We start from the raw sequence: 22,451 nt of genomic DNA, 5'->3' as shown, positions 1-22,451 counted from the left end.
ATGTACCCTCTCATCAAGGGTCACACCCTTCACAAGGGGTACACACCTCTTCATGCACATACACTTTGGAGTACACACCTTTTCATGTGACTATTCACTCTCTATATAAGAGAGGCCCAACTGTATGGATGACACACTACAGACACTCAAGCAATACAAATATTCCTTGTTCTCTGCTATTTTCACTCTTCTTTCTGTTCCTTAGCACATTTCTAAATATAGTAAATTTAGGATTTCTTACAGTGGTATCAGAGCAAATTTCGCTCTTGCCTGTAGGAAATGCCCCCCACCTTCTAGCGCCTATCTGATACATCTTTTTCCGCTAGAAGGATATCCACGCACGTTGTGCATGGAAGAGATGGAGAGAATGAGTGTGAAATTTTTTAGCGCCAACCCCACGTAAAGTCATTAGTGGCCTCTCCATCTCCCTCACATCACGAGTTGATGTGAATGGACACGACAAAAATCGTGTCTCTTGATGTGCTTGGGCTGTCCCAAAACCAAGGGACGCACCTTTTCCACCATCGGACACACCTTTTGATGAAGAGTTTCTGACTCCTCACCCAAGGGACACACCCCATCATGGGAAAAAGGACACATCTTTTCGTGTGGGGACACCCCTTTTTAAAACAGGGTCACACCCCTTCATGAAAAGGTACACCTATTCCAAGGGTCACACCCCTTAGAATAGGCACACCTTTTGGCACCAAGCACCACCCTACAAAAGGGTACCTAGAGGGCCTAAAAAGGGCAACCAGCCCTAAACCTAAGGCCCAACCCAAGATTACCCTTGCATCCAAGTAACCCAACCTTTAATTTTTGGGAAAAGCAAGGCCTAGCAGTTATTGCAGCCTTCACAAATCGGTTTTTGGCGTCTCGTAAGTCGCGCCCTCTTCTCAAAAGTCGCGCCTGCTGTTCCGTACAGTTTATCAAGCCGATTCTGCCCCTCCCTTGCCGGTTTCTGTTGGCCAGCCCTGTTAAGCCAGGCAATCTCCAAACGTAGAAGCTAGGGCCAAACAAGTGGCCAGAAAGGCCAGGGCCAAACAAGTGGCGAGAAAGGCCAAAAATGGCCAACCATTACTGGCCGACCAGAATTGGCCGACCAGAACTGGCCGACCAGGAACTGGCCGACCTCCTGGGTCAGGCCTATAAAAGGCAGTAGCCCCCTGGCTACCACATCACTTTTGGAACAGGTTGCTGCACACCTGTGCTCCAGCATCTTTGCCTCCTCTGCCTCTGCTCCTGCATCCTCTCTAGCATCTCTGCCTCCTCTGCCTCTGCTCCTGCATCCTCTCCAACTTCTCTGCCTCCTCTGCTTCCGCTCCATCATCCTCTCCTGCAGCTGCTCCAGATCAGCATCAACTTACTCCTCTATTGTTGCTGCCCTTCTTTGCAGATCTGCAGCAAACCTTTGCTCTTCTGGCAATAGGTTGCTGACCCAGATCTGGTTCAGTTCCAACTTGTGGAGCTAGTGCAGAGCCCACTTCAGTTGACTGCTCTGGAGGACTGCTGTTCGCTCCCTCCACAGTTTCTTTCGCAGATATCTCTTCTCTTGTATTGAGTTCCTTTGGTGATATATATTTCTTCTTCAGCTATCTTTCGTCTTCAATGTTGTCTTATTTATCTCCAAGAACTTTCTTTTCAAGCCCACGTCAAGTTTGCAGATCTCTATTTGCAGGTTTTTACTCAGCCTTTGGCGGCCTTTCATAGTCTCGCCAATCATGCGCTCAGCCTTTCTATCTGTTTGCCAGCCTCTGCTCAGCCATGGATGCGTTCCATTGCCCTGAAGAGTGACAGCCTAACGCCAATCTTTGCACAGCCTGCTAGATCTCTTCACCTCGCCATCTCAGCCTGCGAACAGAGGCCTTGTTGTACAGCAAATTTCCCACAGCAAATTTCCCTCAGCCTTTCTATCTGTTTGCCAGCCTCTGCTCAGCCATGGATGCGTTCCATTGCCCTGAAGAGTGACAGCCTAACGCCAATCTTTGCACAGCCTGCTAGATCTCTTCACCTCGCCATCTCAGCCTGCGAACAGAGGCCTTGTTGTACAGCAAATTTCCCTCAGCCAGCCCCTCTTGTACAAGAAAATCTCGCCTCTATCAACAGATCGAGCCCCAACTGGTTGATTGTGCTATTGTTGGTGACATATTTCTGCCCACAACCGGAATGTTTGGTCGCTGAACCGCCTCCCTCTACAGCAAACCCTAATTTCGAAATTTGAAGCCTGATTATTGTCTTCTACCAACTCGACATCAGGACCTCCTTCAACTCGCAATTGATGCTGTACTTTTTCCAGCCCGAAGCCCACCGCTGGTACACGCTTTTAGCACAGTCTGGCAGATCTAATCTATTCCAGGTGGATTCTTTCCATTCTATTCCTAAGGATTCTCTTTCATGTTGTTATTTGCCGCTCATTATCAAATTACAGCAAATGGACGTCTCCTCCTTAAAGCATGGAAACCCTTGGTAATGCCTCAGTCCCTTCAAGGACACCTCAGGCATCATCTATCACACCATATCGTGTTCAGATTGCACAAGCAGCCCATTTCGGAGCTTTTGCATCGTGGGTCTTCTGTGTCACGTGCCCTTCCAGTGACTTGGACCACATCCTATACCTTCTGCGTGAGGCACCTCAATTACATTACTTCCTCAGCACAATCCAAGTTGTGTTTCACGAGACACGTAGATACCCAGAACTTGATATTCCTCACGAGTTTGCTGTCCATCTTTGGAGAGACTTTTACCCCTCAGCTTCAGCATCTCTAGGGTACTCTCCACCTCCTTCAGCTCCCAGATATCCTCCTGCACAGGTTGTACCTTCCCCAAGATAGTATTTACACTCTGAAGGTACTCCTTCTCCTGGATATCCTCCACTCCCGACAGCAGCTCCTTATCCCTTCTCAGATCCGTGGACTCTGCAACCTACCCATGTACTCTCACGAGCAGTAACACCCACTTTGGCATCACCAGTGTTACCTCAGATAGGACCTCCTTTACTAGATTTCCACATGTGGTTCCATCCTGCCTCACCTGCCCCCTCCAACATGAGCAACCTCAGGGAGCAGTCTGGATCTTCTTCCAGGAATGGTACAAACTAGAGCGCAGGTTCGTGCTCTTCTCATAGGGACCTCAGATATGTCGCAACGCTCGCGTGCAACCTCTCCGGAGATCAGTGGCTCAAGTCCAAAAAAGACCCTTGAAGTCAACTTACAAGGCGAAGCACTACTTCATCTTTAAATTTCCCAGCTTTAGGACAGCATCTCCAACTTGGTCCAAAAAGTCCAACAACTGCAAGATTCTCGTAGTACCACACATACAGAGGATGACGTGACGCAACCGGACGACTATGTGGACTCGTTCCCACCTGAGGTAGAAAACACTGAACTCTGTGCCCTCTACCGCTTACTCCAAGCTTCCAAAACTAAAAGACTTGACATTAAACTTCCGGAAGCCTACACTGGTCAACGAAATCGCCGAACAGTTGACCAATGGCTCGCAAAACTATGCATGTACTTTGATACCGTTGACCTCACTGAAGGCAAAAAGATTGCCCTGGCAGCCTCCCTCCTCAAGGATATAGCTTTCCTATGGTGGCAATGACGCTTAAAGGACGGCAAAAGTGTGTTAACTTGGGAACGTTTTGAACACGTGCTCCGTAAGCAATTCATACCTACCAATTCGGACTTCCATGCACGTTCAAAACTCCGACAGTTGGAGCAAACGGGCTCCCTGTCTTCCTACATCTCTCAGTTCACCACATTGGTGCTGGAGATCGATGGTTTAACTAATGATGATTGCCTTCATGCTTTCATCTCAGGCCTAAATGCCTCGTAACGCATTGATGTCCTCAAAGCAAACATCACCACCACAGTTGGCGCTATTGCTTACGCAGAGCGCATTACCAATTTTCAAAACACAGGGAAGCAGAGTTCTAATAGAACATAGAAATCTACTATGGCCAAGGGTGCTTGCCCTCAAGATAACCCCAAGTTCAAAAAAAACTCGAGTAATCAAGGTCAACGACAGTCTCAAGATCCCCGTTAGTCTCAGAAATCGTATGCTGGATCCCAACAGAAGCACTCCTCCAAGGATCGCACCTCTTCTTCTTCACAAAGTCATCATTGTCATCCCCAACATAAAGGTGCGGCCACTGACAAGAAGAACAACTCCAGCACAGAAGGACTTTGTACCATCTGTACAGGCGACCATAGATGGTTCGATTGTCCCAAGCGACCAAAGCAAACTTCCAATATGGAACCTAGCACTTCCCAAACAGAAGATGCTACTCCAGCACAAGACAAGAAAGGCAAAGCTGTTCGAATGGCAAATACCATCCACATGAGCCTTGCCAGCAACCCCGAACCTCCCCGGCCACTCAAGTACTTTGTGTCCAAGGATCGATTCGTGGAACAACGGTCACTATCCTCATCGACAGTGGCTGCTCTCATAACTTCCTAGCTAGTTCTATGGTCGATAAACTTCGGTTGACTACCAGTCCTAGTCCCATGGACTATCAGATTGAACTCGCAAATGGAACTACCTTCTTGTGCAACACCAGGATTAAAAACTTCTCTTTTCATATCCAACATTATACGAACAATTTGAACTTCGACATCATGCCTCTTTCTCGGTACAATGTCATACTTGGACAACAGTGGCTCTACGACTATGATCCATCAATTAGTTTTCATAGCCATACTATCCAGTTTGTCCACCAGGGAAAACTTATTGAGCTAACTGGTTCTAGGGACTCTCCTTCAACCCCAGTTGCCTCTGTCCTACAAGTAAAGAAGTGGGTTCGTAAACGTCAAGTAAAGACTTCACTTCTGTTGGTTACGGCAGTAGAGGAGACACCAACAAAGGATCCTCCTGAGTACCTCAACCAACCTTTTTTCCAGCCCTACCTGGATATTTTTCCACAGGAATTGCCAAAGCAGTTACCACCTCGACGACCAGTGGATCACCCAATCGAACTTATTCCCGGCAGTAATCCAGCGTCGAAACCTCCTTATCGGGTTCTTACACTTAAAATGAAGAAATCCAAAGACAGGTGACCGAACTACTCGACAAAGGTTACATTCGGCCCAGTCGCAGCCCTTTCGGATCTCTTGTACTACTTGTGGAAAAAAAGAATAAATCAATGCGCCTCTGCATCGACTACTGAGCCCTCAGTAAGCTCACTACAAAAAACAAGTATCCATTGCCTTGCATCGATGACCTCTTCGATCAACTTCTACACGCAACACAATTCTCAAAGATTGATCTTCGTTTAGGTTATCATCAAATTCGCATACGAGAATCTTTGGGTACAACTCTACTGTTCAGTTCAGCCTACCACCCAGAATCAGATGGCCAAACTGAAAGAGTCAACCAAGTTCTGGAAGAAATGCTTCGACATTATATTCAGTCACGCCTATCAGCTTGGGAAGAGTATCTACCACTCCTTGGTTGCATGGATACTGTGACAGTGACTATGCTGGAGATCATGAGACCAGGAGATCGACACAGGGATATGCATTGGTGATGAAGCAGTTCCTCCTGCAGGTGATTATGTCCCAGAAATTGAAGACGATTATGTTCTCCTTATTGCTGAGCATATTCTGGACCATCGACAGCGAGAGACACGACATCGACTTATCACAGAATTCCTTGTTCTTTGGCGAGATCTAGACGACTCCGACGCTACTTGGCAATCTGATGAAGACTTACAGCAGTACCCTGACATTTTACAGCAGTATTTTCAGAATTTACCGTGATATTTTCTACATCAGTTCATTATCTCCACCAGGGTCTTATTTTGAGTGGGAGGGGATGTCACTATCTGTGATGTATTCCTTTCTCTATACCTTAGACTTATGGATGGTTTGATGAATGGACACTTGTGGAAGGGTATGCCCTTTCGACGGGACACTTCCTATGAGGCACAACCCTTCACAAGAGACATTCTATTGAAGAGACACTCCCATTGTAATGTACCCTCTCATCAAGGGTCAGACTCTTCACAAGGGGTATGCACCTCTTCATGCACATACACTTTGGAGTACAGACCTTTTCATGTGACTCTTCACTCTCTATATAAGAGAGGCCCAACTGTATGGATGAAACACTACAGACACTCAAGCAATACAAATATTCCTTGTTCTCTGCTATTTTCTTTCTGCTCCTTAGCACATTTCTAAATATAATAAATCTAGGATTTCTTACAAACTGTTTCGGCCACTCTCATGGAGAATCAACAGAGAGCAAGTAAGGCTCTCAACATCAGGGTCCGTGGCATCCGACGCACCGAGACCACACCGATGAGCGATGCGACTACATTTGTGGTCACTACTCTAGGGGTAACAGAGCACGGGATTGAGAGGGCTTGGTGAGTGGGGAGAGATCCTGACTGAGAGCAGTCCCTCATTATACAATTGTGCGATGCTCAGGCACGACTTACTGCTTTACGACTTAGGTCAGTCATGCGAGACTAGCCATCGATCTCCATGGGATGAGGATCTCACCCCCCTACAGGTTGAGGAGAGACACACTCTACTACAGTAGTAGGATCATGCCTACAAGGATGGGACGTGGGCGGTGGTACGAGATGAACGACTCCATACATGTCTTTGTCGGGCACCTGCCCACCCCTCCCACGTAGGGGGGCGGGGTCTATGGGACTCAGGCTACCGAGACCCTGTCCTGTACCATTTGGAACTGTAATGGTACCTTATGGTCAGAACCAAGGAACTTCTCAGAATCTTATACAAGTTGTTACATAGTCTTTTATATAGAGACACATTAGAGTCCGGAGCGTCCACTACCAGTTGTCAGTGGGTACGCCTGGGAGGATGCTTACAAAGATGAGACGGGGGACACAGGAGGAGTGCGAGGGTCTGGTGGAGAAGCAGTGCTTTACAGGTCCTCTCTTTTGGGGACCATCTCAGTACACAATCTCTAGATTTCTCTAGATGTGGATTCGATGCACGGACAACTAGGATTTGTTCGTTGTTGTAGTATGCTACTCCCCCCGAGACCTCCCATTTTGCTAGAGATATCCGAGAGGAGAGAGAGACATCACCATATGCAGCTCTCTGTTAGGAGATTGTCGACCTCTCGAGTTGCAGGGAAGTCCTCCTGGTTGGGGACTTAAATGCAAGCATGCCATATGCAGCTCTCTATTAGGACATTGTCGACCTCTCAAGTTGCAGGAAAGTCCTCCTGGTTGGGGACTTAAACGCAAGCACGCCAAGTACTACTTCTCGACTTCAGGGATGACTCTATTTTGCTACCAGTCATTGACCTAGAGAATGCAGGCATGTTGCGAGTCTCAGCTGATAGGCGGGCCTCGATCACATATTTTGGGCAGGCATTGTTAGATCTAGGCAGGATGCATCATCTCATTATTTAAAACGGTCTTGATAGATGGACCTCCTCAGGTGGCTTTACGTGCTTCCCACATGCGGGGGACTCTAGCGTGAGAGTGCTCTCAACGGAAGCAAGAACAGAAGAGGGAGAGTTGAAATAGAGAGCCACACAAGTTTTGGTGGGTGCAGAACACCCTAATCTTCTTTTTCATTCATTTATATATGTATTTGAGTATTGTACATAACCGGGGTAAAGGCACAGTGACCTTTAACCCCCACAAGCTCCCACTTAAAGGACAATGTGCCTTTAAGGGAGAACAACCAGTGAGCATACTATCCAATGCCCATCAATACACGAAAATACTCAAACCGCTGACTAGGTAGACTCTTCGTCAGCATATCTGCAGGGTCATCATCTGTATGAACCTTGACAAGCTCTATGCGCTTGTCCTCAAGTACCTCCCTGATGAAATGGTACCTGACCTCAATGTGTTTGGTCTTTGCATGAAAGACTGGGTTTCGTGCTAGCTGAATGTGCTAGCTGAATAGCACTCATGGAATCACTATGCAATGTCGGTACACCTGTATGAATCCCCAAATCTCCCACTAGCCGATCAAGCCATATAGCCTTCTTGCAACCCTCTGTGGCTGCAACATACTCAGCCTCTGTGGTAGACAAAGCAACGCACTTCTGTGCGCGAGACATCCACGACACTGCACCACCTGCAAAGGTGAAAACATAACCAGAAGTGGATCTTCCACTATTCACATGCCCTGCATAGTCTGAATCTGTGTACCCAAGTACACGCATGTCTCATCTACCAAAGCAGATGCACATCTCCTTGGTACCCTTCATGTACCTCATGATGCACTTAACTGCCTCCCAATGCCTCTTTCCTGAATTAGCCATATACCGGCTAACAACTCCCACTGCAAATGCAATGTCTGGTCTAGTAGCTATCATAACATACATAAGACTCCCAACTGCTGATGTATAAGGAACCTTGGCCATCATGGCCCTTTCCTTATCTGATTTGGGACTATTTGTATGACTCAGTTTCACATATGGAGGCAATGGAGTACTCACTGCCTTCCCCCCCTCCATATTGAAACGCTGCAATACTTTTGTAACATACTCTTTTTGTGAAAGCCAAAGGAGTTTCCTACTCCAATCACGCGTGATGCGCATACCAAGAATATGACCTGCAAGTCCCAAATCCTTCATATCAAAGGCCTCATGCAACTTGGCCTTTAATGCATCTAGCTCATAAGTATTCTTGCTAGCCAATAGCATATCATCCACATATAGTGCCAAGATTATCAGGCTATTATCCTTAGCTCTTTCAGTGTAGAGGCAATGATCAATTTCACTCCTTCTAAAACCCTGGGACCGAATGAAAGCATCAAACTTCTGATACCATTCTCTAGGCGCTTGCTTAAGACCATAGAGACTCTTCTTCAGCTTGCAAACTAAATGCTCTTTGCCCTTTTCTTCAAAGCCTTCCGGCTGCACCATGTAAATTTCCTCATGCAAATCCCCATGCAAGAAAGCTGTCTTGACATCCATTTGCATAAGCTCCATATCCTTTGATGCCACTAGTCCAAGCATGCGTCTAAGTGTGGTCATCTTCACAACCGGAGAGAATATCTCATCAACGTCCACACCCTTCTCTTGCTTGAACCCTTTAGCGACCAAACTGGCCTTGTACCTAGGCACATCATCACCTGTGACCTTCATTTTGTAGATCCATTTACATGGCAATGCTTTCTTTCCATGTGGCAAAGAAACCAAGTCCCAATGCTCACAAAATTCAAAATCAGAGAAACTCAAATGCGGTACATAACCCAAACGGCATAAGAGTTTCATTCCATTCTGGCTCATATGCCCCAACCTGCAATGTCACAAAGAAGTGCTTGGCTGCTCGTGCATTGAATACATTGCTTATAGGATTAATATCCTAGCCCCGATCCTAGCAAAGCTCTTTAATGAAGCTGTTTGCCTTGGCTTTCCATACACCTCAATTGGGAGATGGCATATTGAAGATCAGGCCAGGTATGACATAAATAAATAAGGCAGCCTATAGCCTGCTGATAAAGGGTGGCATCAAATGGTGCCCTCCTAGCCTCAGAGGAGAAACGAAAGCGAGGCTCCAATGGTGTAGAAACTGGCTTGCAATCTTCAAACTTGAAGCGGTCTAAGAGCTGTCCAATGTACTTGGACTGACTCGTCATTATACCTCCTTCAACATATGCAAACTAGATGCTTAAGTAATAGCACAACCGGCCCATATCTGTCATGGCAAAAGATTTTTGCAAAGCTGCCTTGAAATCTGTTATCATCTATATCCGTGAAAGGCATAATAGACCCCATGCTCTGCAAAAATCACGTCCCTATTGACAATCACCTTGCATGTGCTAGGCTGAAACAACTTGTAACCTTTGCTTTGAGGCTGTAGCCAATGAAGATGCATTTCACAGCCTTATCATCAAGCTTCTGCCTCAACTGAGAGGGCATATGCACATACGCAAGAGACCCAAACACTCGCATGTGAGAAATGAAGGCTTACGACCTGCCCATGCTTCATAGAGAGTCATGGTTTTCAATGCCCAAGTGGGTGCTCGGTTGAGCACATAGTTGGCACACATATCGCATCCAACCAGAATGTATTGGGCAAAATCTTTCCCTTAAGGATGCACGTGCCCATTTCCGTTTCTGTTCTATTCTTGCGCTCGGCAAGTCCATTTTGTTGCGGAGTGTAGGCTGCTAAAAAAATGGACTGAACTTCCACAAGTGGAATGGTATCACTTGACATTGTGGTGACGAGTAAGATTGGCTGCCTTTGTATTTGTGACGTTAGCAGCTGGAGTATTTGTGACAACAAGACCTTGCTGTCCTGCCTGTCCCTGCTTCTTCTTCTCGGAAGCAATATGCTTCCAGCACTCAGAGATGTCATGACCTGTTTTCCTGCAATAATTGCAATAATTGCAGCGTTTCTTCTTCTTCCCATCGGTAGGAGAGGAAGAGGATGAGGTACCAGATGTAGGTTTGGGCTTGCTGTAATTTCCCCACCCTTTTTCTTTGCCCCTGTGATCAGTAGCAAAGGCTTGATCAACATGAGTGGAAGCAGCCCTGTTTTGGCGACTTTGCTCCTCCTACAGCAGTAGGGAAACAAGCTGATCAAAAGAATAGCGGTTGGGGTTACCCATGGCCACTAGTCGAAGTGTTGTAGCAAATCCCTGATATGAGTCAGGAAGCCCATCAAGTGTGGTAGACACAACGTGTGAGTCTGGTACAACCTCATCAATATTGATGAGCTGCTCTCTGAAGTCTTTGACCTGTGTCAAATAGGCATCCATGCTGCCCTCTTTATTCATCTTACCATTGTCAAGCTTCCTGCGCAAATAAGCAACTCTGGCTTCATTGCGTATGTGATAAAGACTGGCCAAAGTGTCCCATGCAGCCTTGGCTGTTTTGTAAGACCAAATGTGAGGTATAACAACTCTCTTGCAATTCATGGCAATCACTGCATGTACCTGTGCATCTCGCTGATCCCAACGAATTTGTTCTTGTGTTGGAGGTGCAATGGCAGGCACAGAGGGAGTAGTGGTAGATGAGCCAGAAGTAGCAGGAGTGGATGCATGTGCATGTGATGAAGAGATAGGTCTAGTCTCCGATCCAGATACATTCCCCAAAAGCCAACAGGTGGTGCTCCAAGTACGACCACATTGGATAATTGGTGCCATCAAGCTTGTCCTCAGCAACAAGCATCCCAAAAGATTCATGGTTTGCCATTGCAAATGAAAATCCCCCAAAAAATAAAAGTACTCTGCAAGTGTCACAGCGTCAAGGCTACAATGCAAAGAGCTGGCTGCCCAAGTATCTGACTGCTTGTTGCTGCAAATGTTAGACAAAAATGACAGCAAATGTGTGCAAAGTGTCAATGCTAAGATGGCTGCTCAAATACTGAGCAAAATGCACAAGTTGTTCCCAAAATGACCTGCAAGAAAAGGTATATCCAAGCAAAGGACCCCCTTGCAAATAGCTGTCTTGCAAATGACTAGCTGGGCAAATGTCAAATCTGAGCTGAATCTGTCCCAAATGGTGGCTGAATGCCACAAATGTCAAAGGACAAATAGCCCAAATGAAAGGGCAAATGCGAATAGAACCCAAATTTGGCTATGTCAAGCAAAGAATGCTGCAAATATTAGCAAACTTGGCAAAAGCCCCAAATTTTGAGAGGGCAATTATGCCAAAAAGAGGGAAAATTGGTAAAAGCCCCAAAATAAGCGATAATTTTGCGAATGTGACCAAATCTGCTGCAATTAGGAAAATGTGACAAAAGAACCTGCAAATCTGAAAATATTTCGCAATCTGCTAGCAATAGATCCAAAATCCCAATGCTGGAGTTGAAATGGAGTCAAAAATAGGGCAAATACCGCAAAAGCCCCAAAATTTCATTTTCAGATGCCCAATGTACTATGAGATTCGAGGGTGCTTCTATTCTCTCTTCAGAGACTGCTCTGGGTTGTTACCCTGCTTCCTCTCTTTTCCTGACCAAAGATGCTTGCTTGCCTTCGTTCACGAGGCAGTCAGACACCCCGAGCGTCTACTTAGATCGCAGAGACAGGAGCAGTGCACCCTAGTAGACTCTTCTCGGAGCATTATCACCGAGTTTTTCCAGTTGGACCATATAGACTCCCATCCCATAGGCCTCCAACACAGTCGTGACCCAGAGCCAGTGACACGGTAGCTCCATAGATTACACCTGGGGACATTCCCTCCTTGCTCAGAGTTGGAGCGCAACCGGCAAGGGTCATTGTAGCCCTTGAGCCATGACCAAGAGACGGCACTGGACCGCGCCCACAGGTAGAAGTTAGCATTCTATCTCTGATTTCATCTCTCGTGCCCTCATCACCCTCGACGGAGGGAGATAGAGAGGACCTTAGCTGTGATATTGGAGCATATTTCACTTATATATTGATGACAGATAATTTGATGATAAGGATGATAGTGATGGTGTAGATGATTATTTTGATATGACTATGTAGCATTTAGCATTTAGCATTTTGTATTTTGCATGGGGTGTTAATGCTTGTTTAGTAGCTCCACCCTTTCAGCTTTGCTTGTATCAGGTTTCTCACAGTTGTTGGGTGTTGGAATCAATGCAAGCTAAAAAATGGAAGCACAATGGAGAAAAACGAGATGTTGTAATAGATTGTTGCAAAACTGAAGTGTGGAGGCTCAAGGGTGAGCCAACATAACAAAACCCTAGGGCTAACTAAGTGTCCTGACTGACCTAGATGGTACATAAACTAACTGTACCAATAGTCCTAACTGACTATAACTAGGCCTACAAGGCTCATACCAAGGTATAAGTGGCATCTATGGATAGCCCATGAGATAGCCTACAAAGCCTCCTCCATGGTATGGGCTGAAGTATTCTGGACATGGCTCAGGATACCTAAATATCTAGTGTCATGGTTGCACATGTTCATCATGTAGGATATAGCATCCTATGACTTGTACAGAGTACAACAGATTAAGTTACAAAAGGTACTAAGCTTAAAGCTTGCCGAAAAGCCTCAAACTTAGGTCGAGGTAGAGCCTTCGTAAAAAGATCTGCCAAGTTGCTTCCGAAGCCAAACACACTCCACTGTAGCTGTAAAAGCCGCTCTGTACTCAGCTTCACAGCTAGAAGTAGCAACTGTACTCTGCTTCTTGCTGAACCAAGAAACACATGAAGTACCAAGCATAAAACAATTGGCACTATGTGACACACAAATCACTATCAGTGAATCCATGCATGACAAGTGAAGTATCAGCCCCATAAAGAAGGCCTAAATGCTGAGTGCCTTTAAGATATATGAAAACACGCTTCACGGCATGCCAATGGTGCATAGATGGGCTGTGCATATATCTGCTCAACTGTGAGACAACATACTGTAGATCAGGTCTCGTATGGCATAGGTAAATCAAACAACCAACTGCCTGCTGATAGAGGGTGACATCACATGTACCGCTGCCATCCTTAGAAGAGAAGTGAAAACCAGTCTCTAATGGTGTGGATACTGGCTTGCAATCCTCAAACTGAAAGCACTGCAAAAGCTGTCCAATGTACTTGGATTGTGACATCAAAATGCCCCCCTCACTGCTAGCAAATTGAATGCCCCAGATAATAGTGCAGAAGACCAAGATCAGACATAGCAAATGTTTGCTGCAAATCAATTTTAAAATCTGCAATTTGCTGAGCATGTGTCCCAGTTACAAGCATGTCATCCACATAAAGGACTAAAATCAGCAAATCTGTCCCACGCTTGTGGATGTAAAGGGTAGCCTCTATACTATATAGGGCTGTTCTGAAAGCCAAGTGTGAGCAAATGAGAATGAATTCTCAAATACCAAGCCCAAGGTGCCTGCTTCAATCCATAGAGGGCCTTTTTCAAGCGGCATACCTTGCTTCCAGAACCTTCAACCTCAAAGCCAGGAGGTTGGGAAAGATAGACCTCTTCGTGAAAATGCCCATGAAGGAAAGCTGTCTTAATATCAAGCTGATGTATCTGCCAATGAAAGTGGGCAGCAAAGGCAATAACAATGCGAATGGTAGTGATCCTGGAAGTGGGAGCAAAAGTCTCCTCAAAGTCAATGCCATGCTACTGAGCATGGCCCTTAGCAACAAGACGGGCTTTGTAACGGTCCACTGAACCATCAGCTTTCCGTTTGATCTTGTAAACCCACTTAGTTGCAATGTCATTCTGGCCATAAGGCAAATCACACAACTCCCAAGTGTCATTCTGATGGATAGAATCCAATTCAGTTTGCATGGCCTTCATCCAACAATCATTCTGAAAGGCATCTTGATGACATAATGGCTCTTCATTGCATGTTGTAGCAACCAAAGCATAAGCAACAAAACTAGCGTGCTCTTTCCGGACAGCCACTCTTGTACGGCCTGGTAGAGGAGTATCTTGTTTGCTGTCTTTTAATGTGTCAAGGAGCCAACGGGTTACCTTTTTAGGGCCTGAATTGCTGCTCTTTCTAGGTCAAGAGCCCTGTGCAAATGATGCTGATCAATGATAGGCATATCAGGCTGAATTTCTGCATGCACATGTGGCTGCAAATGACCAACAGATGGAGGAGGGACAACCTCAGATGGAACATCATCCCGACCATCGGATGGAAACAAAGGCATCAAGCTATCAAATATGTCTGGGGCATCAACAACCGGCTGTTTTTGACAGTCCAGCAAAGGCATAGTGGAAGATTCATCAAACACAACATCCCGATTGACAAAAACTTGCCAGCTTATAGCCCCTGCTCTCTGAACTATACTCAAGGAAAATGCATTTAACAGCTTTATCATCCAACTTACTGCATCTCTGTGAAGGCACATGAGCATAAGCTAAGCATCCAATAGTCCTTATGTGGGAAATGCGAGGCTTACGACCCATCCAAGCCTCATAAGGTGTGATAGTCTGCAATGCCTTTATAGGACATCTATTCAAGATGTAATTTGCACACATGACTGCATCCAACAACTTATTAGGCAAATGTTTGCCTTTCAACATGCATCTGGCCATTTCTATCACTGATCTATTCTTCTGCTCAGCCACGGGATTTTGTTGAGGAGTATAAGGCACCGTGCATCAATGATTAATGCCACGGGAAGCCAAAAAAACAGCAAACTCTTTTGACATGTATTCACCTCCCCTGTTTGTATTAATGTGAGCAATGTGCAGCCCACTCTCATTCTCAGCCAAGGCAATAAAGTGCTTGAAGCATGAATAAACATCAGACTTGGATTTCAATGCGAAAATCCAAGTGTACCTTGTGAAATCATCAATAAAAGTAACAAAATAGTAGAATCCCCCACGAGCTGCAACCCTCATGGGTCCACAAACATCACTATGAACCAGATAAAGCTTGCGTGAAGCACCAAGTCTCCCATCCTTCCGTACGGTTTCCGTATAGATACTGCAAGCAAGTAATGTGCAGTAAATGCACCGTTTTCAGTAGAAAAAGCTCGAGAACAACAATTTCTCGTGCCAAAAGTGAAGTTCCCGCGACAGAAATGCTCCAAGAGGTCACAGGTCCTCACAGATGTGTAGAAAACCTCGAAAAACTGAGCAAATCAGCAAGAATGAGGGCTCAAAAGGCTGCCAAACAGCTTGAGAAAGCTGTCAATGGCTTAGGGAATGGATTCTTGACTTGCTCTGATACCACTGTTGGGTGTTGGAAGCAATGGAAGCTAAAAAATGGAAGCACAATGGAGAAAAATGAGATGCTGTAATAGATTGCTGCAAAACTGAAGTGTGGAGGCTCAAGGGTGAGCCAACATAACAAAACCCTAGGGCTAACGGCCCTAACTGGACTAAGTGTCCTAACTGACCTAGCTGGTACATAAACTAACTGTGCCAATAGTCCTAACTGACTATAACTAGGCTTACAAGGCTCATACCAAGGTATAAGTGGCATCTATGGATAGCCGATGAGATAGCCTACAATAGTCTCATAGACCCATCGGTCTCTCGAAGACTTTAATAAACTCTCTCTCTCTCTCTCTCTCTCTCTCGCGCACACACACACACACACCCCCTTGCATATAGGTCAAATAGAAACAAGTACTCTCATGAGGGCGCTCTGCTCCTATTGGAGGGCACCAATCAACATAATTTTTTTGCATACATTGCACCCATTTGCATTCTCGATTTCTAGTTTTTCACATTTGGTATTAGAGCGGTAGCGTGTGTGTGCTTATGTGGCACTGTGCTAATGTGACAGTGTTGACATGGCACTGCCACGTATCAATCAAGTTGATGATTGTGCAAGCATCTGATGATGTGGCATGTATGATCAACAAGTTGCACTTGATAGGGAGCTGGTGATGCTTCTTAGAACAACTTATATGAGCTTTGAAATCTTCTTCGGTTGTATAGTTGGGCAGCAGCACCAGTGATGGTAATCTCAGCTTCAGACGCCTTCAAATGGAGGTGATGCAGTAAACCAGAACCAGAACCTTACAAAGACAGACCTTACACTCACTCAAGGATGCTTCACTCAAACAAACTCTCACAAAGCAATCTATATTCCATCATGCATGATATGCATCTCTTTTAGACTTCCACTTTCAATCTCACATCACTAGAGAGTCGCCTCTTTAGGTAAACCTTAGCACTCACTGTTACTGTCTGAGACATGTTTGATAAGATTTTTTATCGGGTTGAAGCCAAAATCAATTGATGACGTATGTGACATGGAAATTCTATGATTTGTTTTGCTACTTGTAAATAGCTGACCAAGCTATAGTTTCTGCGACATTTAACATATATATATTTTTGGACATAATTATTGCAGACGTATGTTTTCAAGCTGATGAAGAGTAGTGGTATGACCGAATCTGGGGAAAGTGAAAAGATTTTGCTGCTGATTGAGAGTGGGATACGCTTGCACACCACAATGTATGCTAGGTAATGTTGTCTTAAATTATTTTTGTTATGATACGTCATTTAAAAATATTTTTTACTTGTTTCATGTATTCTTGAACTTGGTAACCAATCAGATACTACTAGCTCACCACCTTTTAACAGTATGACTTGCAAAATGTGCTGTGACGATATGGAGAATGATTCATTAAATCAGATTTTGCTTCCTCTCTGCTAGGATCGGCCTGTATCATGTGATCCCTAATTAGGGGCTAATACATCATCAAACTTGAACAGGGATTTTCCTCCCCTCCCCACCGCTCTTCACTCCTCTCTTTTGTTTTCCAACATAAGGATACCCATTTGGTGCAATCTATTAGTCATGATGAGTCATGCATCTATATAAGCCTCAGCTCAAGGATTTTTGGACACATTAATGAAAGGTTATTTCTCTTTGTGACTATTATGTCAGCCATAATAGACGACAGTACAAGGGGGAAATCAGAGGGCTTGATAGTGCTTGCGGAAACGAGGGCTAATACCTAGGAGTATCCCCGTCTATGCATTAATTCAAGGGTGCATAGGTAGGCCCATGAGAGGGCTAATGTGATAAGGTCCTCTTTAGGACACATGGCATCATGGGAGAAATCCATATGTAAGCATTGGGCTTGGAGGGAGGGTTCTGTAGAGAGCTCAAGTCTAGAAGATTGAGAAAAGAAGGAATATGTAGGGTGCTCTTGTAGAACTCATGACTGGGTGGTGAGCCAAGAAACAAGCCCTCAGTGTGTTCGTTGCTACACTGGTATCAGAGCTAGAAACCTTGACCATTGTGGGAGGATGCCTGCTGCATATGAAGTAACAAGGGAGACAAAACATTCTAAATCTGTCCCTTGGTCTGAATTTCATTCTGACCTTGATATGCTATCTCCGCTCAATAATTTTCTTGTCTTACGTTTTTTTGAAGCTCAGTAACAGTGGTCGACTCTAAAGGCAAATTAGAGTGATTCGGGCGTAGGTGATTAGCAGAACTGAGGGAGTTGCTGCTGTTGTCACTTCATGTTGCTGTCAATAGAACAAGGTTTGGGGTTCTACACTGGTGAGCAGGAGAGATGCAGAGGAAAAGCACCATAACATTGGTATAGTGGTGTTTGGATTTGTGATTCACTTTCATGTGGACTAAAGAAAATGAGACCAGGATTTGGAGAATGGGGACTGACAGTGAGAAGCAATACTAATTGGTTCATCCGATTCAACAATGATCTTCAGCATTGTATCATTTGCAATGAGAATCTATTAGCAGTGGAATATTCAGAGAACAAAACAGGTTGTAAAATGCAATACAGAAGGTTCGGCATAGATGCGGTTTTGGCGACTTGCAGAATATACAAACAAGAGATCAAAGAAAGATTCCCATGTCATATGAAGTCCTAAACTTGTACTTAAAAAAATACCACATCGTCAATCTTTTCTATCCCTGCCTTCCTCTCCAAGTGATCCCTCTTTCTCTTCTCTCTCTCTCTCTATATATATATATATACATATATACATATGTATATACATATGTGTACATACATGTATATATGTATACATACATGTATATATATATATATATATATGTAAATATGTATGGATGGATGTATGTATGTATGTAGAGAGAGAGAGAGAGAGAGAGAGAGAGAGAGAGAGAGAGAGAGAGTCTATTAACGTCCACGGGGGACCAAGAGGTCTATGGGACAACATGAAAGCCATCTAGTACATCAGCTTAGGGAGGGCGCAGGGCAGCTCCCAAGGAGTGCAAAAGCAGCTCCATTTATTTAGAGAGTACCTATATTGTAGCCTAGATAAAACATACACCCATATATATAGTTGGCCTTACATCAGTTTAAGACTGAGAGTCTTTTGGTTTTGATTTAAACTCTCTAATGAGTGCTATCCCGTCCCTGTAGACTGCGCATTTACCATCCTTCCTGGCAGCCCGAACCTTTGCTAATTCCTTTGCCTTATCCTTCAGTTGAGCCTTGGTGAGTTCCTCGGCTATCCATATCTTCGTCCCTTTCAGCTTGTGAGATTGTCGCAGAACTTTTATACGTATGTCTGATGAGTTGAACGTAATGATAGCATGGCCATTACGTTGACCGATATGAACTACTTGAGCTTCACTATCATCATCTGGGTTGTCAGGATTGTCATCGGCATCTGCTGTCCAGTCAACAGTAGGCATGGCTGTTTGGACATGTGCTAAGGTATCACTAAAAGATTCATCTTCTTTATACCATCCATCTGGAAGCTCCCCAATTCTGATTTTCAAAGCATTATCCTTTCTAGCTGCATGTTCTTTAATCTCTTCCTGTATATATATGTACCCCAATTCTATATATATATGTGTGTGTGTGTGTGTGTGTGAGTGTGTGTGGTGTGTGTGTGTGTATTAGTACAAGAAAGCTAAAAAGTGTGTGTGTGTGTGTGTGTGTGTGAGAGAGAGAGAGAGAGTGGAAAGGAGAGAGAGAGTGTGTCTGGTGTGTGTGTCGGGAGCAACGTGAGAAGAGGTCGATGCAGAGCCAGGATCCCGTTCACCTCCCTTTCCGTCCGTACGTCTGTACGGACGACGTACGGTTGTACGGCGTTGAACGTACTGTTTTGGCTAATCCCTGCGACGCCTGTTTGAACCCGCTGCTGTCCTCCTCGCTATCGAATTTCTCCTTCTCAACTTCCTTCTGTTCGTCCGTACATCTTTGCTTCTTCCGTACAGTACCGTCCCTTCGTATCAAATCAGGCTCTCCTTTTCGTACATTTCTGCTTATACTCTCTGTTTCAGTATTTCGTACGGGTCAGTCTTCTTCATATCTCCGTACAGGGCCACCGTACGTCCGTACATCCCTTCCTCCTCCGTACAGCTATAGCCCCGTCGTTTCTCCTCACCCCCTCTGTTCCGTACATGTTGCCTTTCCATACATCTGTACGTACCTCACTCCGGTGTTCCCGTACAGTTTCTGCTTGCTCCTCCTTTCGTCAGTACAGTGCTGCAGCCCTCTCTTTCTCTCATCGTTTGATATTGGTTGAATCCCTCAGCCTCCATGGCAGAAGCAAACAAATATTATGTCAAGAGAGCACTCTCTCCTGAACCCAAACGACAAGCACGGGAAACCTCTCCCCCCATAGCTCCTTCTTCTGAAGATGCTTCATATGTGTTTGATATGTTGAATGAGGATTTTCAACAAAGTAGAAGGGAATGGATTCAACCTGCTCCGGAACTCACTTACAAAATGAAGTTGCCTTCTCTTGTGCATCCTTTGAAGAAGCTCTCTCAAACTGCAGTGATCATCTTTTTCCCAGGCAAAATTCCCTCTGCTAATGATGTGGGACAATGGGTGAATTCTCTCCTAGGTGGATGCTATGGTGGATGCTATGTAGAAAGAGTCTATTTTGCCTCGCGAGGATTTTATGAAGTACATCTTTTGGATGCCCTGACAAAACAAAAGATGTTGGAAATGTCTCCTTTATTTTTTGGTCGACAAATGGTGCATATTATGCCCTGGTCCCCTAATAAGGACTATCAGAATCTCATTAAGCATCACTGCCCAGTATGGGTTGAAGTGGTTGATTTTCCAGATTACATGAGAACAGAGCTTCCAGGTTTAGCTATGACATTGGGACAAGTGATCTGTCCTCCTCGTCCCACAGGTAATAAAAATCGTTTTTGCATCTTGTGGGATACTTATCGCAGTTGAGATTGAGGGTGTTAATTTGGGAAAAAAATATTTCACTTTAAAATGGGGCATTTTTGCTGGAGCTTGTTTTTCTTGTCACAAGTTTGGGCATCTTGCTTCAGAGTGTCCCTCTATCCTTCATCCACCTCCTCCAGCAGCTATCCCTCTGCCATCAAATAAAGGAGGTCAGAAGACATATGTTGAAAAGATTGAAGTTAAAGGAGCAAAGCCTTCAGTTCATACAGGGACCCAGGCCATTTCAGCTCCAAATAAGGATAAAGGAAAAAGCAAGTTAGGGGAAAATAACCCATCTTCTCATGAGGGATGGCAGACTGCAAAGAAGACGGTGCCCCTCAAACAAAGACCTCTCCAATCTCGTAATTGGGATGCCTCTGCTCCTTCTCCAGGACAATCTTCTACCTCTCCATGCAACCCCATCTCAAAGGCATGGGTTAATGCAGTCAAGAAGGGTCTTCCCCTTTGTGAAGAAGATGATATTATCAGGGAATTGGATGCTGAGGGTCAGCAAGACCTTGTGGCAATGGCAGAGGCTTGAGGCCTCCTGTACTTTTTGAAGACAGATCATCTCTTGTATATATTTTCATGCGTGCTTCTCTTAAATGTTTTTCCTACAATATACAGGGTCTCTGCAACCAGAATAAATGGAGGCTTTTATGGCATTATATAAATACAACTCATCCGGATGTTGTGTGTCTACAAGAGCATAATCAGCATTTTTTGGCTGGCCAGCATGGGTTTTTTTCTGGATATGATATATTTTATTCAGGATCTGGACAGTTCTCTGGGCTGTGCATTTTAGCCAGACATGATTTGCAACCCTTGATAGCATATAATGATCTTGGTGGAAGATGGATGATTATCCAATGTATGATTAATGGAGAGATTTTTGAGATAGGATCTTTGTATGCTTCTCAAAATTCAGCATCAAGAGCTCAAATGTGGAACTCCATCAAGCAATATCCTTGGTCTTCAAATGCATTACTTTGTGGTGATTTCAACAATTCTCCTCACTGGAAGGACAACACTACACATAAATCCCATATGCTGCCTTCTGAAATTCAGCAATGGGAACATATGACATCATCTCTACAATTTGCAGATTTATGGACAGCAACTCTCCCATCAGTTTTGGGATTTACATATCATCATAATGCTTTCACAGAATATTGGGCCAGGCTTGATAGATTTTATCTTCTTCATGCTCAGCAATATGATGAATATACATGTCAAATGCGGACTGATTATTCACAGCAATTATCTGATCATACTCCACTATGGCTCATTCTTTCCTTTGGTATGCCTTTGGATGACTTGCAGCCCTCTTCAGTCAGAAATTTACAGGTTAATCAATTATATCTATCTCATGAAAATTTCCAGCATATGATCAGATTGGCTTGCAGGCTATTGCTTTCCCACGCTCAGGAGGATCTGGACCTCTTTCATACATCGCATTCAAAATGTCATTAAGGAATATGGAAGATGGTACCTGGCAGAAACCAGACAGCATATCCAGTGGGCAAAATCATACAAGCAATATTTGGTACAGATTAGTCATCAAAGATCTCTATCTGATTCTGAGCAGCATTTATTGTCTTGTGCTTCCTCCATAATTGATGCCAATGATAAACGCAAGTTGTCCAAATGGCAGATCCGGGCCAGAGCTAAACCTATGCTAGATAAGGGCTGTTCCTCGAAATCTTTTTTCCGGAACTTACATGCACATAGACAAAGCCAATCTATTATGAGGGTCAGGAAACCAGACGACCTTTGGACCCAGACTCTATCTCAGCTAGAAAAGCAATGTTTGGATCATTTCCAGCTTCTCTTTTCTCAGCCATCATCTTCTACACCTCAGGTTATTTCAGCCCGTAACAAATTTACTACGTTTGTTTCTCCTATTGTCTCATTGCACAAAGCCTCAATGCTGGAAATGTCTTTTTCGGATGTTGAATTGGAT

General features: G+C 44.6%; 1 protein-coding gene across 1 annotated transcript in view; it reads left to right on the top strand.

Annotated features, from left to right (window-relative positions):
- Positions 1-22,451, top strand: part of EMB1441 (zinc knuckle (CCHC-type) family protein) — a 162,524-nt gene that overhangs the window by 26,846 nt on the left and 113,227 nt on the right. The window contains exon 2 of the mRNA XM_087380832.1: positions 16,699-16,811. Within this exon, the coding sequence (XP_087236958.1) occupies positions 16,699-16,811 (113 nt within the window). The remainder of the gene's footprint in view (positions 1-16,698; positions 16,812-22,451) is intronic.

Source organism: Dipteris shenzhenensis, chromosome 10, assembly GCF_047967505.1.
Source record: "Dipteris shenzhenensis isolate YYH24624 ecotype China chromosome 10, Dip_SZ_1.0, whole genome shotgun sequence".
In the NCBI taxonomy this organism is placed as follows: domain Eukaryota; kingdom Viridiplantae; phylum Streptophyta; class Polypodiopsida; order Gleicheniales; family Dipteridaceae; genus Dipteris; species Dipteris shenzhenensis.
This window is presented reverse-complemented; position numbering and strand designations above follow the sequence as displayed.